The 23,317-nt window shown below is 42.9% G+C and overlaps 1 protein-coding gene across 2 annotated transcripts in view; it reads left to right on the top strand.

The window, feature by feature from the left end:
• The window catches only part of CDK14 (cyclin dependent kinase 14), a 298,871-nt gene that overhangs the window by 16,444 nt on the left and 259,110 nt on the right, over positions 1 to 23,317 (top strand). For both annotated transcript variants that reach the window (XM_078785339.1, XM_078785338.1), the window contains exons 4-5: positions 3,614 to 3,693; positions 6,511 to 6,605. In XM_078785339.1, coding sequence (XP_078641465.1) covers positions 3,614 to 3,693; positions 6,511 to 6,605 — 175 coding nt within the window. The remainder of the gene's footprint in view (positions 1 to 3,613; positions 3,694 to 6,510; positions 6,606 to 23,317) is intronic.

Raw genomic sequence — 23,317 nt, 5'->3', positions numbered from 1 at the left:
GGATCACACAAAGGGGAGTGGTTCACACACAGGAGAGTGGTTCACACACAGGGGAGTAGTGGATCACACACAGGGAGAGGATCACATACCGGGGAGAGGATTACACACACTGGGGAGGGGGAGTGGTTCACACACAGGGAAGTGGATCACACACCGGGGATAGGATCACACCCCGGGGAGAGGATTACACACACTGGAGAAAGGGCGTGGATCCCACACCAGGGAGTGGATCACACACGGGGGAGTGGATCACACACAGGAGAGGGGGAGAGGATCACGACAATCATTGATGGTCTCGTTCTATTCCCTCATTCTTTTATTAGTCCCCTACCAGTGTACACCGGAGGAGACTATAGGTTTGCACGCCGTCCCTCCGTCTGTCCGTCTGTCAGTCCGTCAGTCTGTCCGTCTGTCAGTCCGTCATGCAAAGAACAGTTTTCTGGACTTTTTTTCTAAACTCTTAAAGCTAATGATTTCAAACTTGGCACATGGTTTCCTCATGATAAGTTACAGATCAAGTTCGAACTTCACGACGTTTCGATCATTTTTCACATAGTTATGGCACTTTGAACTTTGGGAATTCTGATAATTCTGATGCTCCTTAACTCAGTGCCATTTTAAGTTTTAATTTCCTTTAAAAAAGATTTTCTCTGCAATAATAGGACCGATTGAGATCAAATTTTCACCATAGGGGGGACTCGGTCCGTAGAATATTTTAATGGTAATTATGACGTCACAGGTCACGTGGTTCGGCCGCCATATTGTTTTTCGTGAAAACACGAAAACCCCTTTTTCTCTGCACCGGCTGAACAGATCGAGGCCAAACTTTGCAGGCAGAATCGCATACCCATGACGAACAAAAAAGTCAGCGAGCATGACGTCATGCATCACATGGTTTCAGAGTTATGACGTTTTTAAGCATGAACCTTTAAAACCGAGCTCCTCCCTCATTTTTGATTCAATCGAGGGGAAACTTCACAGATCTGTTCAGCATGTCAGTCTACTAAAATATCATTTTGGAATTTGCGATAGGGCACGTGGTTTGGCAGATATCGTTAATTAAACGAAAATATTTTTTAAAATGGATATCTCTTGTTTATTCTAGAGTTCTCAAGCCGCACCGCGCGCTCTCAGCCTCGTCTGCGAACGTCAAAAGTGTGACACAGCGCGCGCTTTCGGGAGGGGCGGAGCCAAGCCGAGCAACATATATATATATACATCGATCATTGATAGTGAACCGGAAAATATAATAAATTACTGATATTTAGCGACTCGAAAGGTTCTTTATCAACAACTTATTTTCTCGTGCTTCTGCTGACTTGTCTGCAAGGTGTATAAATCGAAGTCCCGAGTGCGAATCACAGGTGAGCCCGTCCTGAGGTAATTAGCGATTGGGAACGATTCAGAACCTGTGGGTAAATAACCCTTGGTAATTTCCCTAACAGTTTTCCGGACGACAGACTGCCGCTAGGGGACATGTATTGCAGCGCAATACTCAGAATGCTTGTTCATTTTGGAAATGGCAGTTACAAACGTGACGGGTAAGTTACTGTGAGTGAATTAAAGTACAGCCGAGTGGAAGCCACTGTGGGCAAAACACCTGAGTTGCAAACTGCGAACCATTATCCGAAACGAAAATCTCTGGAAAACCCTTGTTCGCAAAAATACTCTGCAGATGTTCCACTATGTTCTCTGCTGAGGCCTACTGTATTATAGCTACTTCTGGCCACTGTGAGTAAGCATCGATCACCACCAAAAACATGTGGCTCATGACTGGCCCTGCAAAATCGACATGGACGCATTGCCACCCACATTCTATCAGCAGGCGGCCATAATTGCGAAAATTTCAATTGCGAAACTGTGGATTGGAGGGGGGGGGGGGGGGGGACATTGTTGAGACAAATCCTGAGAATGTCGACGATAATCCGCGAAGGTCGATGAAAGTACCGGGAATGGCGAGACAATACCCACGAATGTCGGTAATAATCTGCGAATGTCGATGAAAATCCGTGAATGCATGCCGTGCTATTGTTTCAATGGGGAAAAGTGAGACAGCTAATTGCACTGTGGAGCAATTATTATTCTGTGGAGTGTTTTCATTCTGTTCTTCAAAACAACTTTGGAACACAAAACTGATCACTTTTACCAGGACATCATCATTCAAAACAACTTTGGAGCACAAAGATCACCTTTACCAAGAATATCATCATTCAAAACAACTTTGGAGCACAAAACTGATCACCTTTACCAAGAACATCATCATTCAAAACAACTATGGAACACAAAACTGATCATTTTAATTAGGACATCATCATTCAAAACAACTTTGGAACACAAAACTGATCACTTTTACCAGGACATCATCATTCAAAACAACTTTGGAGCACAAAGATCACCTTTACCAAGAATATCATCATTCAAAACAACTTTGGAGCACAAAACCGATCACCTTTACCAAGAACATCATCATTCAAAACAACTTTGGAGCACAAAACCGATCACCTTTACCAAGAACATCATCATTCAAAACAACTTTGGAGCACAAAACTGATCACCTTTACCAAGAACATCATCATTCAAAACAACTATGGAACACAAAACTGATCATTTTAATTAGGACATCATCATTCAAAACAACTTTGGAACACAAAACTGATCACTTTTACCAGGACATCATCATTCAAAACAACTTTGGAGCACAAAGATCACCTTTACCAAGAATATCATCATTCAAAACAACTTTGGAGCACAAAACCGATCACCTTTACCAAGAACATCATCATTCAAAACAACTTTGGAACACAAAACTGATCATTTTTAACAGCATCATCATGGACTGAGTTGGAGGCTGCTGCAGCCTACCTAGTGGAGAGTTGAATAACTTTCCTGCACTGGATGGAGTCATCTGCAAAATGGTACAATTATTTCTCCAGTGAAAAAGGTCATTGATGAAAAAGCTCAAGAACAGGATTTGTCCTTCAATGCTGCCTTGAGGAATGCTGACCTCTTGAGGTTGAGCATGGGAGAGAAATCCATTTAAAGGAACTTGGTGCTTGTGAGTGCACATGAAATCCAAAATCTAGTCAAGGAGTAAATATCAATTGAGACGGCCCTAACCCTTTTGAGACCGGGTGCATCCATCAGTTGTTGCCATGTCAGAGCAGCATGTCCAGGGTGGGATTACCTTGGCGGAAGCCAAACTGTTGATTAGATATCAGAGAAGTAGAGAACTATTCTCATTATTTATTGTTGCCAAACACTGCAACAACTGAAGTGCAATTTGAGTTTTCTGAGGCACACACCATGGATTTATGCACTATGATGTGCTAAAAAAGCACGATACACAATCCCAAGATTAACTGTCTGTTTTGGAAGCAAGCAATTGAGGGCTGGGTTAAACTTTCACACATCCTGCCCTTAAGGCTGTGGCTTTTTCAAACATTGTGGTTCAATCAGAGATTGGTCCAAAGAAGGAAATTTTACAGGAAAAGTATTGAGAGTTGTACATTTTATTGAGTTTTTTGAAGAGAACAAGCTTTTCATATTTTCTTCAATGACAGATATGCTTGTAGCTTGTGAACTACTATGGTGTGGCTTCATGTTTCTGTTTCAGGCTCAATGGAAAGCTGGTGGCCTTAAAGGTTATCGGGTTGCAAGTGGAGGAGGGGACTCCTTTCACAGCCATCCGGGAAGGTAACCTTCAGTAATATAATTTACACTTTCCTTCAATTTTTCAAACACAAAAAAGCATTGTCCACCTTTCCAGGTTGTTTTGTACCTCCCCCTTCACCCTACCCCCTCCCATCCCTCGCTCTCCCTCACTCACCTTTTGGTTTTTTTCTCTTGGTTTCATCCCCATTTTTGCCCTTCCTATTTTTGCTGTGTTTGAGCTTGTATCTGTCCAGCTTGTTCCCATCTTGCGTCCTTCCCTTTGATGTCATTACTCCCAATGCCCATTCTGGCAATAAGTGTATATGTTGTGTTCCTCTACCTTGCATGCTGTTTATATGTTTCCCCCATTTCCACTGTGTTCTTCATGCTCTGTTGTTTTCTGGTCAGTTCACTGTCCCAGCTTTTCCATGACCTTTGCCCTTTATAAAAAAAAGAAGAAAAAACTCGTTTGGAATTAACATGATAATTTTCTCCTCATTAATATTCTCTTAAACAAGCCTTTACTAGAGCAAATTCTTCAAAATATTTGTCTTTTTTTGTATTCCATATTGTATTCCTTATATGATTTAAACATGTGGAAAAGCTGGAGCATAATGGAAGGGAACAAAATGGAAAATGGGAAACACCAACAGCAGAGTAGAAGTGATAGTGAGATCAAGGGGTGGGGGTGATTGACACTTGGGGGTGAACAAATTGAATGTAAGCTGAATGAAACACAGCAAGAAGAAGAATGGGAAAGCAGGAATGAAACAGAAAAAGAACAAACCAACCAACAACTAACAAACAAATATGCGAGGGAGATGAGGGGAAAATCACGATAACCTGGAAAAAGGGAGTGCTTGGGGTTGGGGTCATTTGGGGTAGAAGAGATCATGAGTATGGATGGGGGACGTGGTGAACAGATGTCTTGAAGTCCTGGAGCAAAGAACGGAACTGAACAGACTGGGGAAGTTGGTTTGACGGGTGAGAGAAAAGAGGAACAAATGAGTGTAGGTGAACAGTGAGCCTGGATTTTGGGAGATCAACAAGAAGAGGGTTACTGGCAGAGCATGTGTGCCCTGCAGAAACCTGGGAGGCACAAATCTAAGAGAGGGCAGAGGGTGCAAGACCGAAAAGGAGGTCAGGTGGTCGAATGCAGAGAGGACACAATGCTGTCTGCGATGTGAGAGTAACAGGCCTAGACACTCAGCTTCGTTGCCAGAGATCCCAATGATTTTGAGGGCTCTACTTCCCATGGCATCAAGAAGGGCAAGAAATGGAATGAACAGAGCAGAAAGAGGATGAGCAAGAGCAGCAGAGGAGGTTTTTCGGACACATGCACCGATCCTGTCTGGGCCTGTCGCAGAATCGGAGTCGAGGTTTGCCAGAAAGCTCTCCAACTTATCAAATGGGAAGGACGGTATCCAGGAGAAGTTGGTTATGAGAGCGTTGTGCAGGTGTATGAAATGAGGCGTTGGGTACACAAGATTTGGAAGTAAACACAAAATTAAGACATTTGGACTTTTCATGAGCAGAGTCAACTTTGGTGCCATTTGAAGTGAAGGAAGGGATGGAGGGGGAGCATATTCCAGAGACAGGCTTGACAAGGTGTCACCAGGTGTACATGTGCAGCGCACCAGCGCTCACGGCCGCCAGGATGCATACCATTCTTCACTAACGTTAAAGGGAGTGTCCACTCTCCAGACAGCACACCATTTCCAAGCGGCAAGCACCAATCTTACCAACGTGGGAAGAAAGTTTATTCAAACCATGAACATTCATGCTGAGTCAGAGAAATTTGGCCCCTGACCGGTAACCCTGTGCACGTCCCGACCCGACAAAAATATTTGGTGTTGATTGAAATATGTCAGTTGATTTGGATTATTTCAACTTCGTCAATCATTGTAAATTATATCACGACGGATATTTTGAAAAGGAAAACATAAAATGTACGTTATCTTAAAACACAACAATTTTAGTTAATATGTTATACGTTTCATTTCAACGTACGTAATAAATATACAAGTAAATTATTAAAATCTCCCTTCCTGTTTCACGTTTAATGTTTTGGTTTAATGTGTAAACAATTTAAACATAGGCTGAGGTTACCGACTGTAGTCTCGTGCACATATGTTCAATTTGGCAGGTGTGCACGGAATGAGTTGAAATCTGGTGATTGCACTCTGGGGTTTTCACGGGAAGGATTTGGGATTGGGGGGGGGGGGGAAGGGGGGAAATCGCCCCAGTGTTCAGTGTGGGGGGGGGGGGTGAGGGGGGCACGTCAAGTCTCTCTATGTAAATGTATCGTATAGCGCCACTTGGTGGAAGCCGCTATTACCAGTCATCCTTGACGGACATTTAATGTTTCTGCAGAGTTAAAGTTGAGTTATAAAACAATTTTTAAGTTAAGTTATGGTTTGTACACTAGTATATGTAGATCATATTTGATCTTTAAAATTGCATCAATTTGGACAATATAGTTCTATTATAACAGGAAGGTTTTTGCAATCAAAAGTTGTGGAAGGCAGCAAAGCTATGATTGATCAGAGGACTTTTTCATGCTTCATTCAACATTATGTTGTAGCATGTATTTTTTAGGTATGTCAATGTGATGGAGGGGAAGTTAAACAGGAAGGTGGTCAGGGAGAAGAAATCGTAAGATTGTCTGGGAGGAATTAATAGAAAATGGAAAAAGAGCTTGCAAGGTTATAAAACTATGAGATAGGGAAAGGACCAAAAATCCCATTATTTGACAAATGTCATGAATACGTGGTCCCTAATGGAAAGCAAAACATTGTTGTGTGCATGAATGTTGTTTGAACTCTCCATGTGCCACTAAAGGAACGTTTCCTCTTTCAGTCTCCCTTCTGAAGGCCCTAAAGCATGCAAATGTGGTGTTGCTGCACGATATCATCCAAACCCATGAGGCCCTCACACTGGTCTTTGAGTATGTGGTAAGCATGATGCGATACACACCTGGTTCTTGACTTACCACCAGGTATATGTTTTTCTGTTTTTGAGGTTATTTCCTTCTCATAGCAGCTGGCGAATCCTTATTATTCAACATTGTTTTGAAATTCAAATTGTGCTGTTCACCATTTGCACAAAATAAAACAATATTGTCGCGTTCATGACACCACCCCGCAACCACATTCCGCAATATTACCACAACAGGGTGTGGAGTCATAAAACGGAAAAGCATTCGCTTCACGGATAGCAGAATTAACGAGGTGAATGCATAGCGCTTTGCATCGCCTCGTGACTCTGGACACGGTCTGATGCTGCACCTGTTGTCAGTTAAGTTAATCAACCCAATTTGGGTCGCCAAAGGATGATCAAACACACTGACTTTTTAATTTTTATTTTGTTCTTTACTTGTTCCTTATTATGTTCTTTATTTTACACAGTGAGATGCTCAATGAGGTGGATGCATGCTTCTTAAGGAATACAAAATGTTTATTGAAGCACGATAAGATGACACAAATGGAGAATCCCACACAAAAGAAAGACTTCTTCTTCTTCTCCTCCTCTTCCCTTTAAAGGGGATGAGGTCCGATGGTGCAAAGTCCCTGCCTTACTTGACCATGATACTCCTCCTTTCCCCTCTGACCTCAGCCAACAATCTCAACTCTCCACCCACCCCGCCTTACTGATATCCCTCTTAATAATAATAATTCATTTATTTTGTATGTCTCTTCACACAATCCTCCCATCTCAACCATTGTCTACCTCCTTTCCTCCTACCCTGTACCCTCAACCTATCCCCTCTCTTTGCCCTTCTCTCTTCCCCCATCCGCACCAAGTGCCCAGCGCATCTCAGCTGGCATTTCACCAATCTTCCCGTCAATCTCATCTGCACATTCTCCTTCTATCCACCCTCTTCATTAACATTAACCTCATGGAAAGTTCTTTACAATGAGCCATGTCTCAATTTTTTATATTCAGCACTTTCGGAGATATAAAGGTGCAAAGTTTTTCGTTTTTTCCAAGATGACGCCCGTACAACGTGACCAATGACGTCATAATGATCATATAAAAATTCTCCAGGAGGAGGTGCACCTATTGTGAAAATTTCCTGTCAATTGGACCAACGGTTGCAGAGAAAATCATGCTTATTCTGTGCGGACAAACAAACAAACAAACAGACAGACAGACAAACAAACGGACTCAAATGCAATACCTCCTCCTCTCTCGAGGGTAAAAATAAACCACAATGACACTCAGTAGAGCTCATACCTCCACCATGTTGAACAGTTTACGTTTTGTATCCCACTGATAGGCCGGATATGCATCTCCACCTTAACCAATTTCGAATTGGCTTATTCTTGTCACCTACCCAACTCATCCACCAAGTTTTGTCATTATCTGTTCACAGCTTTTTGAGACAAGTGAGTAAAAATTTTTATGCTAAATTGAAAAGGCAATGTAGGGATGACAAACTATAGTCTAAAAAAGGTCCTAAACAATATAGGGATGATGTTGGTTTCGAGAGTAGCTAACAGTATTGCCATCACATAACAATCCCCACATCACTGCCTCATTTACACTTCATCAATTATATACTGGGCTGCATTTGAAATATTCTTTTCAGAGGTCTAGGTTATCTCAACGTGTCCTATATGTTTTTTGCATGCTGAATTCAGAAATGTATCTAATTTCGCTCAATCAGGTCAAGTTTTTATGCTATCTCAATTTTAAGGAAAAAAATAATCAAAATTTTTGTTTTTTAAATTAGCATTTTTAAAATTCAAAATCAGACTTACATTGACAGAAAATGTACAAACTATACATATAATGACACACAAGTACACTTAATGTGGAAGAAAGTGCTTTCTCAATTACTTTCATTTCAATTTCAGAAAAATATAGATAAATTGTTGTTTCTGGCAACACCCAACTTCAGTCGTTCCAGCAGCTGCGTGGCTCAGTCTGGTGTCTCCTGTCCACTTAGGTGCACGTGAGCGGCAGTACATCCTGCGTAGTGTCCTCCTTACTATAACATTACTGTGATTCACGATGAATCGAAAGTGCAAGAATGACCCAAACAAGTTCTGCTATATTTGTGGTAAAGTGACCATGCCAGACCGGCAGTCGAACATCACACTTTTTGTAAGGAAAAGCTATCACGCATACTTTGGAATGAAACTTGGTGACCAGGACAAAGCCTTTGCCCCTCACATATGCTGCAAAACGTGCGCTGAGAGTCGCCGGCGCTGGAGCCACAAGACGATTGAGTGTCTGCCTTTTGGTATCCCAATGGTGTGGAGGGAGGGAAGAGATCATACTAATGACTGTTATTTCTGTATGACAAACCTACAAGGTGAGTTTATCAATTTTGTTTGAGTTTAACTTTATGTTTAATAAATTCCCAAACATTCTAAATTGTTTAACTTTATATATCATGTCACCCCCTTGACGGTATGTCTATCTCTTTCATTTTAGGCATAAATTGAAAAAACAAGCAACACTTAAAGTATCCAGATGTGCCATCTGCCATTAAACCAGTGCCTCATGGACCAGGAATTCCAATTCCAGCACCGCCTGAAAATTGCAGACATTCGGCGTCCGGTTCCGATGAACAAATGGAAGATGGTGACATATCTGGTACATATCAACCTACGGGTGAGACAAGTCAACCCAAACTCTTTAGCCAAGCGGAGTTGAACGATTTGACATGAGATTTGTGTTTGTCCAAAGAATCTGCTCAGTTGCTTGCTAGGGTCACGACTTCATGAAATCGTTTGTTAGCTCCTGAAACTACATTCTCCTGGTACCGCAGCCGTGAAGAAGAGTTTCGAGAATATTTTATTTCGGACGATGAAGTTTCTCTGGTTTACTGTAGCAACATCACCGGCCTCATTGCAGCTATGGGTTTAGCATATGATCCTACAGAATGGCGGCTCTTCATCGACTCCTCAAGTAGAAGCTTGAAAGCAGTACTACTCTTCAATGGCAACAAGTTCGCGTCTGTTCCGGTGGGTCATTCGGTACAGATGACTGAGAACTATAGTAACATGGAGCATTTGCTAACTGCTTTGAAGTACAAAGATCACAATTGGATGATTTGCGGAGACCGAAAGGTATGTTGGTGTCAACCTAGTTACATATATTTTTCTACTTTATTTATTGAAATATTCTTAACATGGATTAAAATATATATTTTTAATAAACTGGAATAACAAATTTTAAAACAAATATGTGTGTTCTTTATTTTTATTTATAGGTTGTGTCCATGGTGCTGGGTCTACAAGGTGGCTACACCAAATACCCCTGCTTTCTCTGTATGTGGGACAGCCGAGCAGACAAGCAGCACTATGTACAATGCAACTGGCCAGAAAGATCTGGCCTGGAACCCACAACGTTGTGTCACACGCTCTTATGAATCCTCAGAAGATTCTACTTCCGCCACTGCACATCAAGCTCGGACTTATGAAGAATTTTGTCAAAGCACTGAACAAAGAAGGTCGAGCTTTCGCTTTCCTGAACAAGAAATTTCCTCGCGTAAGTGAGGCCAAACTGAAAGCAGGCATTTTTGATGGCCCTCAGATCAGGGAGCTTATGAAAGATCCTAAATTCGACGAAAGTATGGAGAGCAATGAGAGGAATGCCTGGCTCTCATTCAAATCCATTGTGACGAACTTTCTGGGCAATCACCGAAGTCCAGAGTATGAATGTGTTGTGGAAGGGCTCCTGCAGAGCTTCCAGGCTCTTGGTGCACACATGTCCATAAAGATGCATTTTCTCAGCTCGCATTTAGACTACTTTCCGGAAAACTGTGGTGATGTCAGCGAGGAGCAAGGAGAACGGTTTCACCAGGATATTCGAGTGATGGAAGAGAGGTACCAGGGCTGATGGGATGTCAACATGCTTGCAGACTACTGTTGGTGCCTCAAGAGAGATGTTACAGATGCGACACACAGACGAAAATCTTTGCGAAAGCCATTTATTCCGCATTAATTGTTTTCCTTCGTCTTTTTAATGTTGAATTTCACATTAACGGTACTTTGTACATTTTCTGTCAATGTAAGTCTGATTTTGAATACAAAAAATGCTAATTTAAAAAACAAAAATTTTGATTATTTTTTTCCTTAAAATTGAGATAGCATCATAAAAACTTGACCTGATTGAGCGAAATGAGATACATTTCTAAATTCAGCATCCAAAAAGCATAGAAGAACCGTTGAGAAAACCTAGACCTCTGAAATGACGCAGACATTGCTTCAAGCTTCTACAAACACTTCACCCTTGTCACCTACCCAACTCATTCACCAAGTTTTGTTATTATCCGTTCACAGCTTTTTGAGATATCGTGCTATATATAGTTTTTGACCCCATCTCTCAATGGTGAAGAATCACTTAAAAATATATATTATCCAGATCTTCACCAAAATGTAATCAATTTCTACGTGTCACACACCCAACCTGTCCACCAAATTTATTCCGAATCCATCCTTAACTTTTGGAGATATTATGCTCACAGACAGACAGACAGACAAACAGACAGCGGTGAAAACACAACCTTTCAACAGGTAAAACACAATTACACAAATATACAATTTCATTTATATACAGTAGTTACAGATTGGTTCATTGTGTTGGTTATTGTTGATTTGTTCATTGTTGATTTGTTCATTGTTGATTGGTTACAGAAATGTTATGGTTTATGGGAGCGAGACATGGGTAATGAATGTAGAGCAGCAACGAAGGCTGGAAAGGGTGGAAATGCGAATGGTTCGGTGAATGTGCGGAGTAGCGTTTTATTTTTCTATACTGAATCGAGGCTCGTGAAAGAGCTGACAACCGTGAGGGAAAGACAGCACAGGGGGACCACGAGGGAAAGACAGTACAGGGGGACCACGAGGGAAAGACAGCACATGGGGACCGCGAGGGAAAGACAGTACAGGGGGACCACGAGGGAAAGACAGCACATGGGGACCGCGAGGGAAAGACAGCACATGGGGACCACGAGGGAAAGACAGCACATGGGGACCATGAGGGAAAGACAGCACATGGGGACCACGAGGGAAAGACAGCACATGGGGACCGCGAGGGAAAGACAGCACATGGGGACCGCGAGAGAAAGACAGCACATGGGGACCGTGAGGGAAAGACAGCACAGGGGGACCACGAGGGAAAGACAGTACAGGGGGACCGCGAGGGAAAGACAGCACATGGGGACCGCGAGGGAAAGACAGCACATGGGGTCCACGAGGGAAAGACAGTACAGGGGGACCGCGAGGGAAAGACAGCACATGGGGACCGCGAGGGAAAGACAGCACATGGGGACCACGAGGGAAAGACAGTACAGGGGGACCGCGAGGGAAAGACAGCACATGGGGACCGCGAGGGAAAGACAGTACAGGGGGACCGCGAGGGAAAGACAGCACATGGGGACCGCGAGGGAAAGACACCACAGGGGGACCACGAGGGAAAGACAGTACAGGGGGACCGCGAGGGAAAGACAGCACATGGGGACCGCGAGGGAAAGACAGCACAGGGGGACCGCGAGGGAAAGAAGCACATGGGGACCACGAGGGAAAGACAGCACAGGGGGACCGTGAGGGAAAGACAGCACAGGGGGACCGCGAGGGAAAGACAGCACATGGGGACCACGAGGGAAAGACAGCACAGGGGGACCACGAGGGAAAGACAGCACATGGGGACCGCGAGGGAAAGACAGCACATGGGGACCGCGAGGGAAAGACAGCACATGGGGACCGCGAGGGAAAGACAGCACATGGGGACCACGAGGGAAAGACAGCACAGGGGGACCGCGAGGGAAAGACAGCACAGGGGGACCGTGAGGGAAAGACAGCACAGGGGGACCGCGAGGGAAAGACAGCACATGGGGACCGCAAGGGAAAGACAGCACATGGGGACCACGAGGGAAAGACAGCACATGGGGACCGCGAGGGAAAGACAGCACATGGGGACCGCGAGGGAAAGACAGCACCAGCGTTGAGAGAGAGGAAGACAAATGATGAATTGCGAAAGATGATGGGAATAGAGCCTGTGATGGATGCTGTGAAGAGAAGCAGGTCTAGATGGTTTGGTCATGTGTTGAGGAAGGATGAAAGTGACTGGTTGAGAAGAGTTATGGAAATGAATGTAGAAGGAAGTAGAGGACTTGGAAGACTGAGAAAGACTTGGCTATAGGTGGTGAAGAAGAAATGCGGGCAAGAGGGTTAACAAGGGGAGATGCAGAAAATAGATCTTGGAGACGATCCCAAAATAGATCTGGGATCTCGCGAGATCTTGGAGACGGCGGCAGGGATTTTCGAAGCTCCACACGGTCTCCACGTTTTTCGAAGTTAAGTCTGTTCACAATTGTATTTTGTCGAAACTGTATTTATCTTTCGGTGTGTCAAGTTATTGTGTGCAACTTTGGTTGTTTCTCGGTGTTTATCTTTCATAAATTGATCGTCTGTTTGCCGTGTCGCGAGCAAGGCCTTTGCCGCATCGCGAACGATTTGAAATCGAAGTTAAGTGATTGTTCCCATTTGTATTTTCGTTAAAACTGTATTTATTTATGGTGTTGTACGTATATTGTGTCCCGACGAAGATTTCTCGGTGCAAATCTTTCATACCTGTATTGAAAATCGTGTTAATTCGTGTCGTGTCTTGAGGCCTTGTACAGTGTGCACTGTACAACCTTGAGGCTTTGTTTTTCTCAGCGGTCCGTCGTTTGTGATCCAATAACTTTCGTTCTCTGTATTCCCAGTCTTTTCACCCATAGCCTACTTCCTTGTGTAAATCTCAACTCAAAAAACAAAAAAACAAAAAAAAAAACACTTCCTTCTCTGTTCTCATTCGTTTATTCATTCTTATTCGTTCGTTCGTTCTTCGACCACGTGTTTCTCCCCCATTTCCCCAGATAGTTTTCACTCATTAACCTTCAATGTTTACACTTTCCCCTCAAGTTATGTATTCCGTCATATTTTATAACACCTTTTTCTTCTTCTTCTTTAAAAGGCTGCTTTCGACTTGCTCACCAAATCAATTCATCCCCCAAAAAATATCCATCTCCTATAGTGCCTTTTTTCTACATTCCCTAAACTCTCCTGCACTCCATCCTCCATCCAGCGTCCTTAAACGTATTTTTAACTCGAAGGTCACAAGAAACTCATTTTGCAATAAATGTTCGTTTCCCATAAATCGTACACTTTCAAAAATCCAATCTCACCCCTCCCCTCCAAATCTTCCCCATAACCCCTCCCCTCCAAATCTTCCCCATCACCCCTCCCCTCCAAATCTTCCCCATCACCCATCCCTTTCAAATCTCCCCCCTTGCCCCCTCCCTCCTAAACTACCCCCTCACCCCTCCCCGCCAAGACGCCCCCTCGCCCCTCCCCTCCTAGACTCCTGCCTCACCCCTCCCCTCCAAATCTCCCCCATATCCCATCCCTTTCAAATCCCTCCCCTTGTCCCTTCCCTCCCAAACTCCCCCCTCACCCCTCCCCTTCAAATCTCCCCACCCTCATTGCTTCTCAATTTCCCCCCTCTCACTCCCCCTCCTCAAAGCGTCCTCCCTGCTTCTTCCCCCTTCAAACTCTCACCTCCATCTCCCCCAACCTTCTGCCTCGCTCTTCCCCCTCCTCAAATAACACCTCATTGTGGCTCACCCAATCACCATCAAACCTCTTGTCCGCCCCATCCTTCCCTTTCTCCGAGCTATTCTGAAATCTCTGACACACCTTCAACAGCTCTCCCTACCTCTTCCACCTCTTCCACATCTTACCCTACCCCTCCTCCCCCCTGTTCTGTATCTGATGCTCCCCCTTCCTCTTCATTAACGGTATGGACCTCAAACATCCGGGGCCTTCGTTCAAACTTAACTGATCTCTCCATACAGGTTGCTTCTGTCAAACCAGACGTGATCTGCTTAACAGAAACTTTCCTCCTTTATGATGTCTCTGATTCCATAGTATCTCTCCCGGGCTACTCCCTCCTCCGGTATGATAGACCTGAGCCTCGTCCTGGTGGCGGGGTTGCTATCTTTATCAAAAACTCTCTTCCTCACTCGCCCTGCACTGCACTCTCTCCACCTCACCCCCAGGAATACCTCTGGCTACGGCTTCCCCTTCGCTCCCACCTCTTGTTCATATGTGTGTTGTACCGTCCACCAAACAGTGATGACTCCATCTACATCTCGCTGTCTGATGATATGGACCAACTTCTATCTACTCATCCCAACTCTCTCTTCCTCATATGTGGTGATTTCAACTGTCATCATGCCAGTTGGCTGGGTGTGGGTACCTCTCTCACCAGCCATGGCTCCTCAGCAAAGGACTTCTGCGACTCACTGGGGCTGACACAATCTGTCAATTTCCCGACCCGGATCTCAGTCAACGGAACATCTTCTCTTCTGGACTTGGTTATGACTAACTTCCCTGAAAATGTCTGCTGCTCTTCTTCTGCTCCGATCGGATCATCTGATCATGTCCTTGTTAAAGTGGACATCTCTCTGACCATCCTCAGGGAGCCTGCTCAGCGTCGACGAGTCTGGCATTTCACTCAGGCCAACTGGCACGGTCTTCAAGCAGCCATCAATCATCTGGACTGGTCTCCCATCTCTACCACCTCTGACATCAACTCATCCTGGGAATTCTTCCAAAGTAAATTGCTCTCTCTCATGCACAGATTTATCCCATCTCGTCTTCAGTTGTCATACCCTTCCTCCCGTCCATGGTACACGGAATCTTGTGGTGAGGCTGTTTCCCAGAAACAACTTGCCTTCGTCTCCTGGAAAGCAAATCCAACGGAAGGAAATCTCATTTCCTTTCACAAAGCCCGAAACAAGTGTGTGTCCACCCTCAGGAGAGCCAGGAAACAATATCTCTCCGTTCTCAAGACCGAACTCTCTTATCTGTCTCCCTCTTCCAAATCCTGGTGGCGTCTGGTCAAATCCGTTTCTGGTGTTTGTTCCCCCTCCACCCCCTCCCTTACCTCAAACGGCTACACAGCTGACTCCGCACGTGAAAAAGCTGAATGCCTCAACTCTGTGTTTGCCTCTAAATCTTGTGTCCCAAACCCATCCCTCTCTGTACCCACCATACCCAGTCGTACCCTGCTGCTCCTGGACTCCGTGTCCTTTCCTCCTGACAAGGTGGAAAAGTTTCTGTCAACCCTCGACTCTGATTCTGCAACTGGACCCGACGGCATCAGCCCACGGGTCCTAAAATCCTGCTCTGCTGCTCCATCTCACCCTCTCTCTGTTCTCTTCACCCTCTCTTTTGCTCAAGGTCAACTGCCATCTGCTTGGAAATCAGCCAACATCACCGCTTTGCACAAAAAAGGTGCAAAAACAGATCCTAGCAACTACAGACCAATCAGCCTTCTCCCAATTATCAGCAAAGTCATGGAATCTATCATTGCTTCGGATATGAAATCTTTCCTCTTCTCCAATGGCTTGATCTCTGATCATCAATTTGGTTTCAGACCAGGTCACTCTACTCTGGACATGCTGCTTCTGCTGTCTCAACAATGGATGGAGGTCCTCAATGCCAAACAGGAAATTAGAGCTGTCTCCCTCGACATATCACGTGCCTTCGACACGGTCTGGCACCCCGCTCTGCTCACCAAACTCTCCTCCTTTGGTATCCATGGAAATCTCCACGCATGGCTGGCGGACTTCCTCTCTAGTCGTCGTCAACGTGTGGCCCTGAATGGGTTTCTCTCATCTCCTCTTCCTGTTCAGGCTGGAGTTCCCCAAGGCAGTGTTCTGGGCCCCGTGCTTTTTCTGGTCTTCATCAATGATCTCTCTGACTCTCTCGAAAATCCTCTCTATCTCTTTGCTGATGACTCCACTCTCTGCCGCTCCATTCCTCTTCCCTCAGATCGGCAGTCTGCTGCCTCCTCACTCTCTGAAGACCTGGACAAAATCACAGACTGGTCAAACAAGTGGAACATGTCTTTCAATCCTGACAAATCTCACACTCTTACTATGTCTCTCCGAAAAGATCGACTGGACAACCCTCCCATCTACTTTCTCAACAATCCTCTCCAAGAAGTTCTGTCGCTCAAGATTTTGGGTCTCACTATCTGCCATGATCTTTCTTGGGAAAACCACATTTCCAAGCTGGCCTCCAAAGCCAGTCGCCGACTGGGCATCCTCCGTCGTGCGAAGTCCTTCCTCGGCACACCTGAGCTCCTCACCACATACAAGGCTTTCATCCGCAGCTCAATGGAATACTGTTCTCCCCTATGGGCCGGTGCTCCTGCCTCACACCTAGCTCGGCTTCACGCTGTTGAAACCAAAGCTTTCAGAATTATTGGAATCTCCCGCGATGAAGCTATCTCTGAGGGCCTTTCACTCACTCACCGCAGGCAGGTAGGTGGTCTTTCTGTCTTCTACCGACTCCTCTCCGGCCTTGCACCCCCAGCTCTCTCTGTGCTCTGTCCCCCAAATATTCCTACAGGTCGCACAAGATCTGCCAGCAACCCTCTGATGGTTAAACTGCCGAAATCTCGGCTCTCTGCTCACCTTCACTCTTTCATTCCTCTTTTCTCCCGCCTCTGGAACAAACTCCCTCACTCCCTTCAATCCCACTCCTCCCTCCAGGTCTTTAAAACAGCTGTTCACCACCATCTCTTATCTTCCCCCATCCAAAACCTTGATCTTTTCTACCCCCGCTAATTCACCCCAGATCCACCTTGTTTGAAATTCCAACTTCTTTCCTGGAAGTCCTGGCAGTGTCCATATGTTTTATACCTCTCCCACCGCCCCCTTCCCATGCCCCCCCCCCCCCAAAGCCCTCGCCCTCTCTCAGATCTCTCGATGTCTCCATGTCTCTCGGTCCCTGCTCTCAAATGTTGTGTTTGTGTCCTTCCCCCTCTCTCCCCATCTTGTCTACCGCTCCCGATGTTATATGTTTTATGTGTCGGTTTGTATTTCTGTGTGATTAATGTTCGCTCTTTCACGAGCCTCGATCTTGTATACAAAAAAAAAAAAAAAAAAAAAAAAAATAATAGGGCAAAATAGAGAAGATTGTCATGGGGCCCGCAAGGCTAACCCCCGCTCTAGCAGGGGAAATGGCCTTAAAATGCATGTTGTTGTTGTTGTTGTATCTATATACAGTAGTATCGATAATTCTATGTGGGGCGTTACATTTTGCGTGGACTGTTATTTTAGCTAACTAACATTTTTGTATTTTTTAAAATAAATAGTCATTTTTTTTAGTGTTGGATATTGTAGCAAATCATTGAACCTCAATAAGTCATTTACTTTTCTAAATGATTAACTTATGAACATTTTTCATCGCAATATCTTGCGTTATACTATATTTCAGTTTGCTTTTTAAGGCCGTTTCCCTGCTAGAGCGGGGGTTAGCCTTGCGGGCCCCATGACAATCATCATTGTTCCCTTTTTGAGGCAATGTTTTATGGCCTGACGCCCTTCCTGACGCCAACCCTTTAGTCGCCTCTTACAACACGCAGGGGAAAAAAAACAAAAAAAAAAACGAAATTACGAATTTCTATTTTTTTACGAAAAAACCCCAAAAACTATTCCAGTTGGTCAGCCTGAGCTATGATTTGACTAATCAATATCCAGCTGTTGAGATACATCAAAGGTAGAACCATACTCTCCTATATTAGTCATTTCGTATTTATATTAGATTTTAAATAATATCACAAAAATCATCATTGTTGTTGAGGGGAAATAATATCTATAAATATAATTACCCACAACATTTAGAATTGTAGTCTTGTACCTGTAATGTTTGATAAATACCATTCTTTAAGAATGCCAAAATTTCAACAAGTGGTGGAAGGTCATAACTATCAACACAATACTGTCAGAGCCCGCTATTCGTGGTTCCGCTATTCACGGGCTCCGCGTATTCGCGGGTGATGAAATGCGACATGTTTCGCTATTCGCGGAAAAAGTGTTCCGCAAATTTGCGTTTTTTTCCTATTTGCGGCCGTGTTCCGTGAATTTGCGGGGTTTTTTCCTATTCGCGGCTGTGTTCCGCAAATTTGAGTTTTTCTCCCCTATTCTTGGCTGTGTTCCGTTAATTCACGGTCTTTTTTCCTATTATTAGCTATGTTCCGCGAAATTGCGGATTTTCATTGACATTCGTGGGTTTTGCCTCACCATTCATGGGTTTTGCCTCACCATTCGCGATTTGTTCCTCTCTATTCACGGATTTTCGCATCTCGGGAACCTATCCCCCTTTTTCCGTTGAAACGCTGCCCCGCTATTCGCTGTTTCGAAATTCGCGGATTTCCTGGAACATATCCCCCGCGAATAGCGGGGTCCGAGGGTACTTGTCTTGATTATTATAAATACAGATGCAAGTAGAACCATTTCCATTATTATCTTCTAAATTCCTAATAATATTTTCGTATTCTTAGACAAATTAATTTATTCTGCTCTTATACAATTATCTACATTTTCAATAGCCAAAAATTTACACACTATGTTAACGGTCTTTATTTGATGTTGTGTTATTTCCAAAAATTTAAGACCATTGATTAATAAACATCATTTATTAAGAAGAAAGATACAACTATTACCTCTTCTCATCACCAGCCTGAGAAATATAAGAAATCATAATATCTTCAAATAAAATTCTTGCTTTATCTAGTGACTTTTAAGATTATGAGAAAAATCTGCAATTACACCGCTTCCAACAATTTACAACTCACTCTTTATTATGTCTTCCTCGCCCTTTTATTGGCGGTTTTACAAGCCCTCTCCCTCCCACAGATCTCCCGGTGTCCATGCTCTCAAATGTTGTGTTTGTGTGCTTCCCCCTCTCTCCCCATCTTGTCTACCGCTCCCCTTATTATATGTCTTATGTGTCTGTTTGATTTTTTTTGTGTGATTAATGTCAGCTCTTTCACGAGCCTCGATCTTGTATCCCCCCAAAAAAAAAAAGAAAAAAAAAAGAGTTCCTTAAGTTATTATTCCTAGGTGGGGCAAGCCAATCTCTGTGTATGTTTGATTTTAAGAGTACATTGCCAAAATTTAGGGAGAGATGTTCGAGCCTCTCAGAAAGAATTCCTTCTGGGCTTTATTTAAGTCACAAAACCATGTGGGTGATGAATATTCCAAAGTGGGTCTAATGGGGTACCGTACCGTACTGTAACCAAAATCCGTTTTTTTGTTTTTCCATTGCCAAGCGAACCGTACCATACCTAAGTGAATATGAATAAATGATCGTTTTAAGGCCATTTTCCCTCCCTGTTTGAGGCAATGTTTTTATGGCTGGATGCCATACCTAAGTACCCGTGCTAAATTTGGTTCCTGCTATGGATAGGTACCCAGCTCGCCGAACCCGGACCTATGGGTGGAGCTAGCAATACTGCAGACCGTTTTGGGCGTTTTTTTTTTCCCCTCAACTCAGATAACTCCGCCTATTTTCACGGTTCTGTTGTGCGATGGAAAAACGACACAGGGATTACCATACCGTACTGTACCGAACCGTACTGTACAGTGCCGTACCGTACCGTTCTGTGCAATGGAAAAGCGCCATAACATAGTGTAAATAACCTGTAATTAAATCAGAAACAGGGATATTAGAACGTTTCAGCTGCCGCAAAAAAGTAGAGTTTTCTGTTGAAGGTTTTACATATGGCCTGAACTTGACTGTCCCATTTCAAGTTTTATTGCACATGGATGCCTAACAGTTTAACACAATCTGTTTGATTAATAGCTGAGTCTCCCATATGAAAACTAGGCACCTCTGCCGGGAGTCTTCGAAAACATGTAATCATGACTTGGCATTTACTAGCATTGAGATTCATATTGTTTTTAAATGACCATTTTTGGAGACAGTCATGTTTCTGCTGCATACGACTACTTTCTTCTGTGTCACGATAAATTTGACAAAAGGTCATGTCATCAACATACTTGTAGTGTGAAACTTCAAGATAACCAGAAACAAAGTCATTCATCATGGCTAAGAAAGCAACCGGACCAATTTTTGTGCCTTGTGGGACCCCAGCATTGTTTGTTTCCCATGTGGAAACCTCCCCGTTGTACCATACGGCCTGACTTCTATTTGATAAAAAATTCCAAATCCAAGGGATAATAGATCTAACACCAAGATGAATAAATTTATCAGAAACACAATCAAATGTGGCTTACATGATCAAATGCTTTAGAGAAGCCAGTAGTTACCAGAACTGTAGAATGTTGAAGTTTATCAGTTCCCTTAAAAAATTTTTGTAGTATTTAGTATTTAGTAATATATCCAGTATTTTAACTCAACAATGAGTGGTAGACAAAGCCTTAAGAGAACCAAACTGTTGAATGTCAATAGAATTCCTAATTGTCCTCACATACTAATTTACAACAAAATCCTAAAAAAACTTTGGAAAATAAGCATGAGTGAAATTGGACACAGATTATCAAGATTTGGTGGTTGAGCCTTTGGAACCGGTACAGCATAATCAGATTTCCAAATAACAGGTAATACACCTTCACATAGTGAGCAGTTGAATATTTTAGTAAGTGGGAAACAATTTGTATGTAAATTCCTTGATAATATGAGGTGGAATACAGTGCGGTCCGCCACTCTTATTAATATTCAATTTCTTGAGTTTCTTAAAAACGTCCTGTGAAAAAACACAGAAGGTGGTGGAGCAGCAGAAGGTAGGTAGGTAGGAAACTGGCAAAGAAACCTCTCTCATATCCATTTTGAATGAGGATGTCAGCATGGAGAGGATGTCAAGTGCACTGCCTGATCTGCTGTGCGCATTCCAAATTGAGCTATGTATAGGAGCATGTAGCCCCTTTATCCGGCTTGGAGCATCTCGATTATTAGGCCGGAATGTCCCCACAACAATACGCTTTGAGGTTTCTTTGGGTTAAGTCTTCTATTTAGCATGTCTTGCATCTTTCGATTCAGAATGTATCACTAATATGTCAGGTCATTTTATCAATGACAAATATATTTTGGGCAACAAAAGCATTGATTTGATTTTGATGTGCCATACTCCATTCCCATAAAGCCCATTCCCAAAAGCATTGATTTGATTTTGATGTTTTGATGTACAATACTTTGAGAGTTGGTGCTGTCAAAGCAGTTTCTCGGCAATGGTTATACTGGGTGGTTTGCCATTGCCTTTCCAGCATTGTTTGTCTATGCTCTATCCTCTTAAATGCTGAGCATCAAGTAAGGAAGCAGCATCTCATTCATTGTTGTTTTTAAGTATTTGGTGTGACTCGACCAGGGTTTGAACCACCAGGTTTTCAACCCATACACAACTTTAGGGTAATCACAAAATACAAAATATTATACCTTTAATCGGAGCTGCTACGGTAAAGTTTTCCAGTTTTTTTGTCATTGTTGTACATTCCCTTGCTTTAATGAGAACCTGCATAGGATCTGTTTGTTTCCGATCCCATATCAGTAATAAAATATTTGACAGCTCCCTTACCCATTCTGCCTCGAAACAAATATAATGTAAACTTCATCATGTAAGATATAACAGACATGTAATCACCCACATCAAAGTCTAGTGTTCCAATATATAAAAGCAAACACTGTCAAACATTTTCCAGGAGAAATCATTTACAAGGGTGGCGTTTGTGTTTTGAGCAGCTTTAGTGAATGTAAATTTACATACCAGGAAGCCAGATTTAAGCCAGATTTGAGCCAAGATTTCAGCAAGTTTGTTGATTGATTTGTTTCAAAGCTTTTTGTCCCATTTGTGTTCCAGTCTGTTCCAGTTATAGCATTTTCCTTGAAGTAATCTTCCTTTTCAGTGGAGTTTGAGATGATAATGGTATTATCAAAATCTTAGATACTATCATTGCTTCTATACTTGTATTTATTTCGAAGAAAAAAAAGTTAGAACTTTTGAAACCCTGGCCAGAAGATTTTTATTTTCTGCCTTTCTTATGGAGATAATTGAATTTTTTCTTTTTTATATCTTTAAATGCCTATAATTTAAAGCATTATTTTTGAGCATCATTCACACTCTTTATGCATAGCACTTGCAACATTACCCACGGCAGAAGTAGTTGAGCTTATTAATTGTTTATTTATTGTTTTTCCTTTGAACACTCTAAGCTGTTGAACCTCTGAAAGTTTGATGAAGATTTGTATGGCCATATCTGAGAAAAATGGCGACACACAGACGTACACACAGACGTACACACGACACACAAACAGACACATAGACAGACACACAGACAGACAAACATCTCTCTTATAAGATAAGTATAGATGAGAGTATAGATGAGATAAAATATCGTTGGGTTTACATTTATTAATTATTTTTATTCTCATTAACACTCCTAGAATGGCTAATGCTTCATTGAAACAATTCTTATTTCCAGCCTTATTACGACCTAAAAGTAATAACAGTCGATTAACTAATTGTGATAGGTCATTTAGAAGAAAGCTAACACCTTAACCAAGCTTACTTAAAGTTTATATAATATGTTTTTCCATCTCATTCTTCATTTTACCACTTGCATAAACTTCATAATCAAGTGAGACCAGCTAATAAATACATATTCTCTCCTCATTTTTCAAATTAAACAGTTCATCGAAATAATCTGAACCTTGGGGTCCATTGTTGGTTAAAAGAAACATTAACCCGTGGGTTAATTTAACATTTGGTCTATTAGAACGAAAGAACATCAATTTATCATGAAATATCAATACATTTTCATAAACAAGACAGAACTGTGCAGATTGTTCTGATGGTG

The sequence above is a fragment of the Myxine glutinosa genome, chromosome 10, assembly GCF_964187855.1.
Source record: "Myxine glutinosa chromosome 10, kmMyxGlut1.1, whole genome shotgun sequence".
NCBI lineage: Eukaryota > Metazoa > Chordata > Myxini > Myxiniformes > Myxinidae > Myxine > Myxine glutinosa.
Note: the sequence above shows the minus strand (reverse complement) of the source record. Positions and strands in the feature narration are given on the sequence as shown.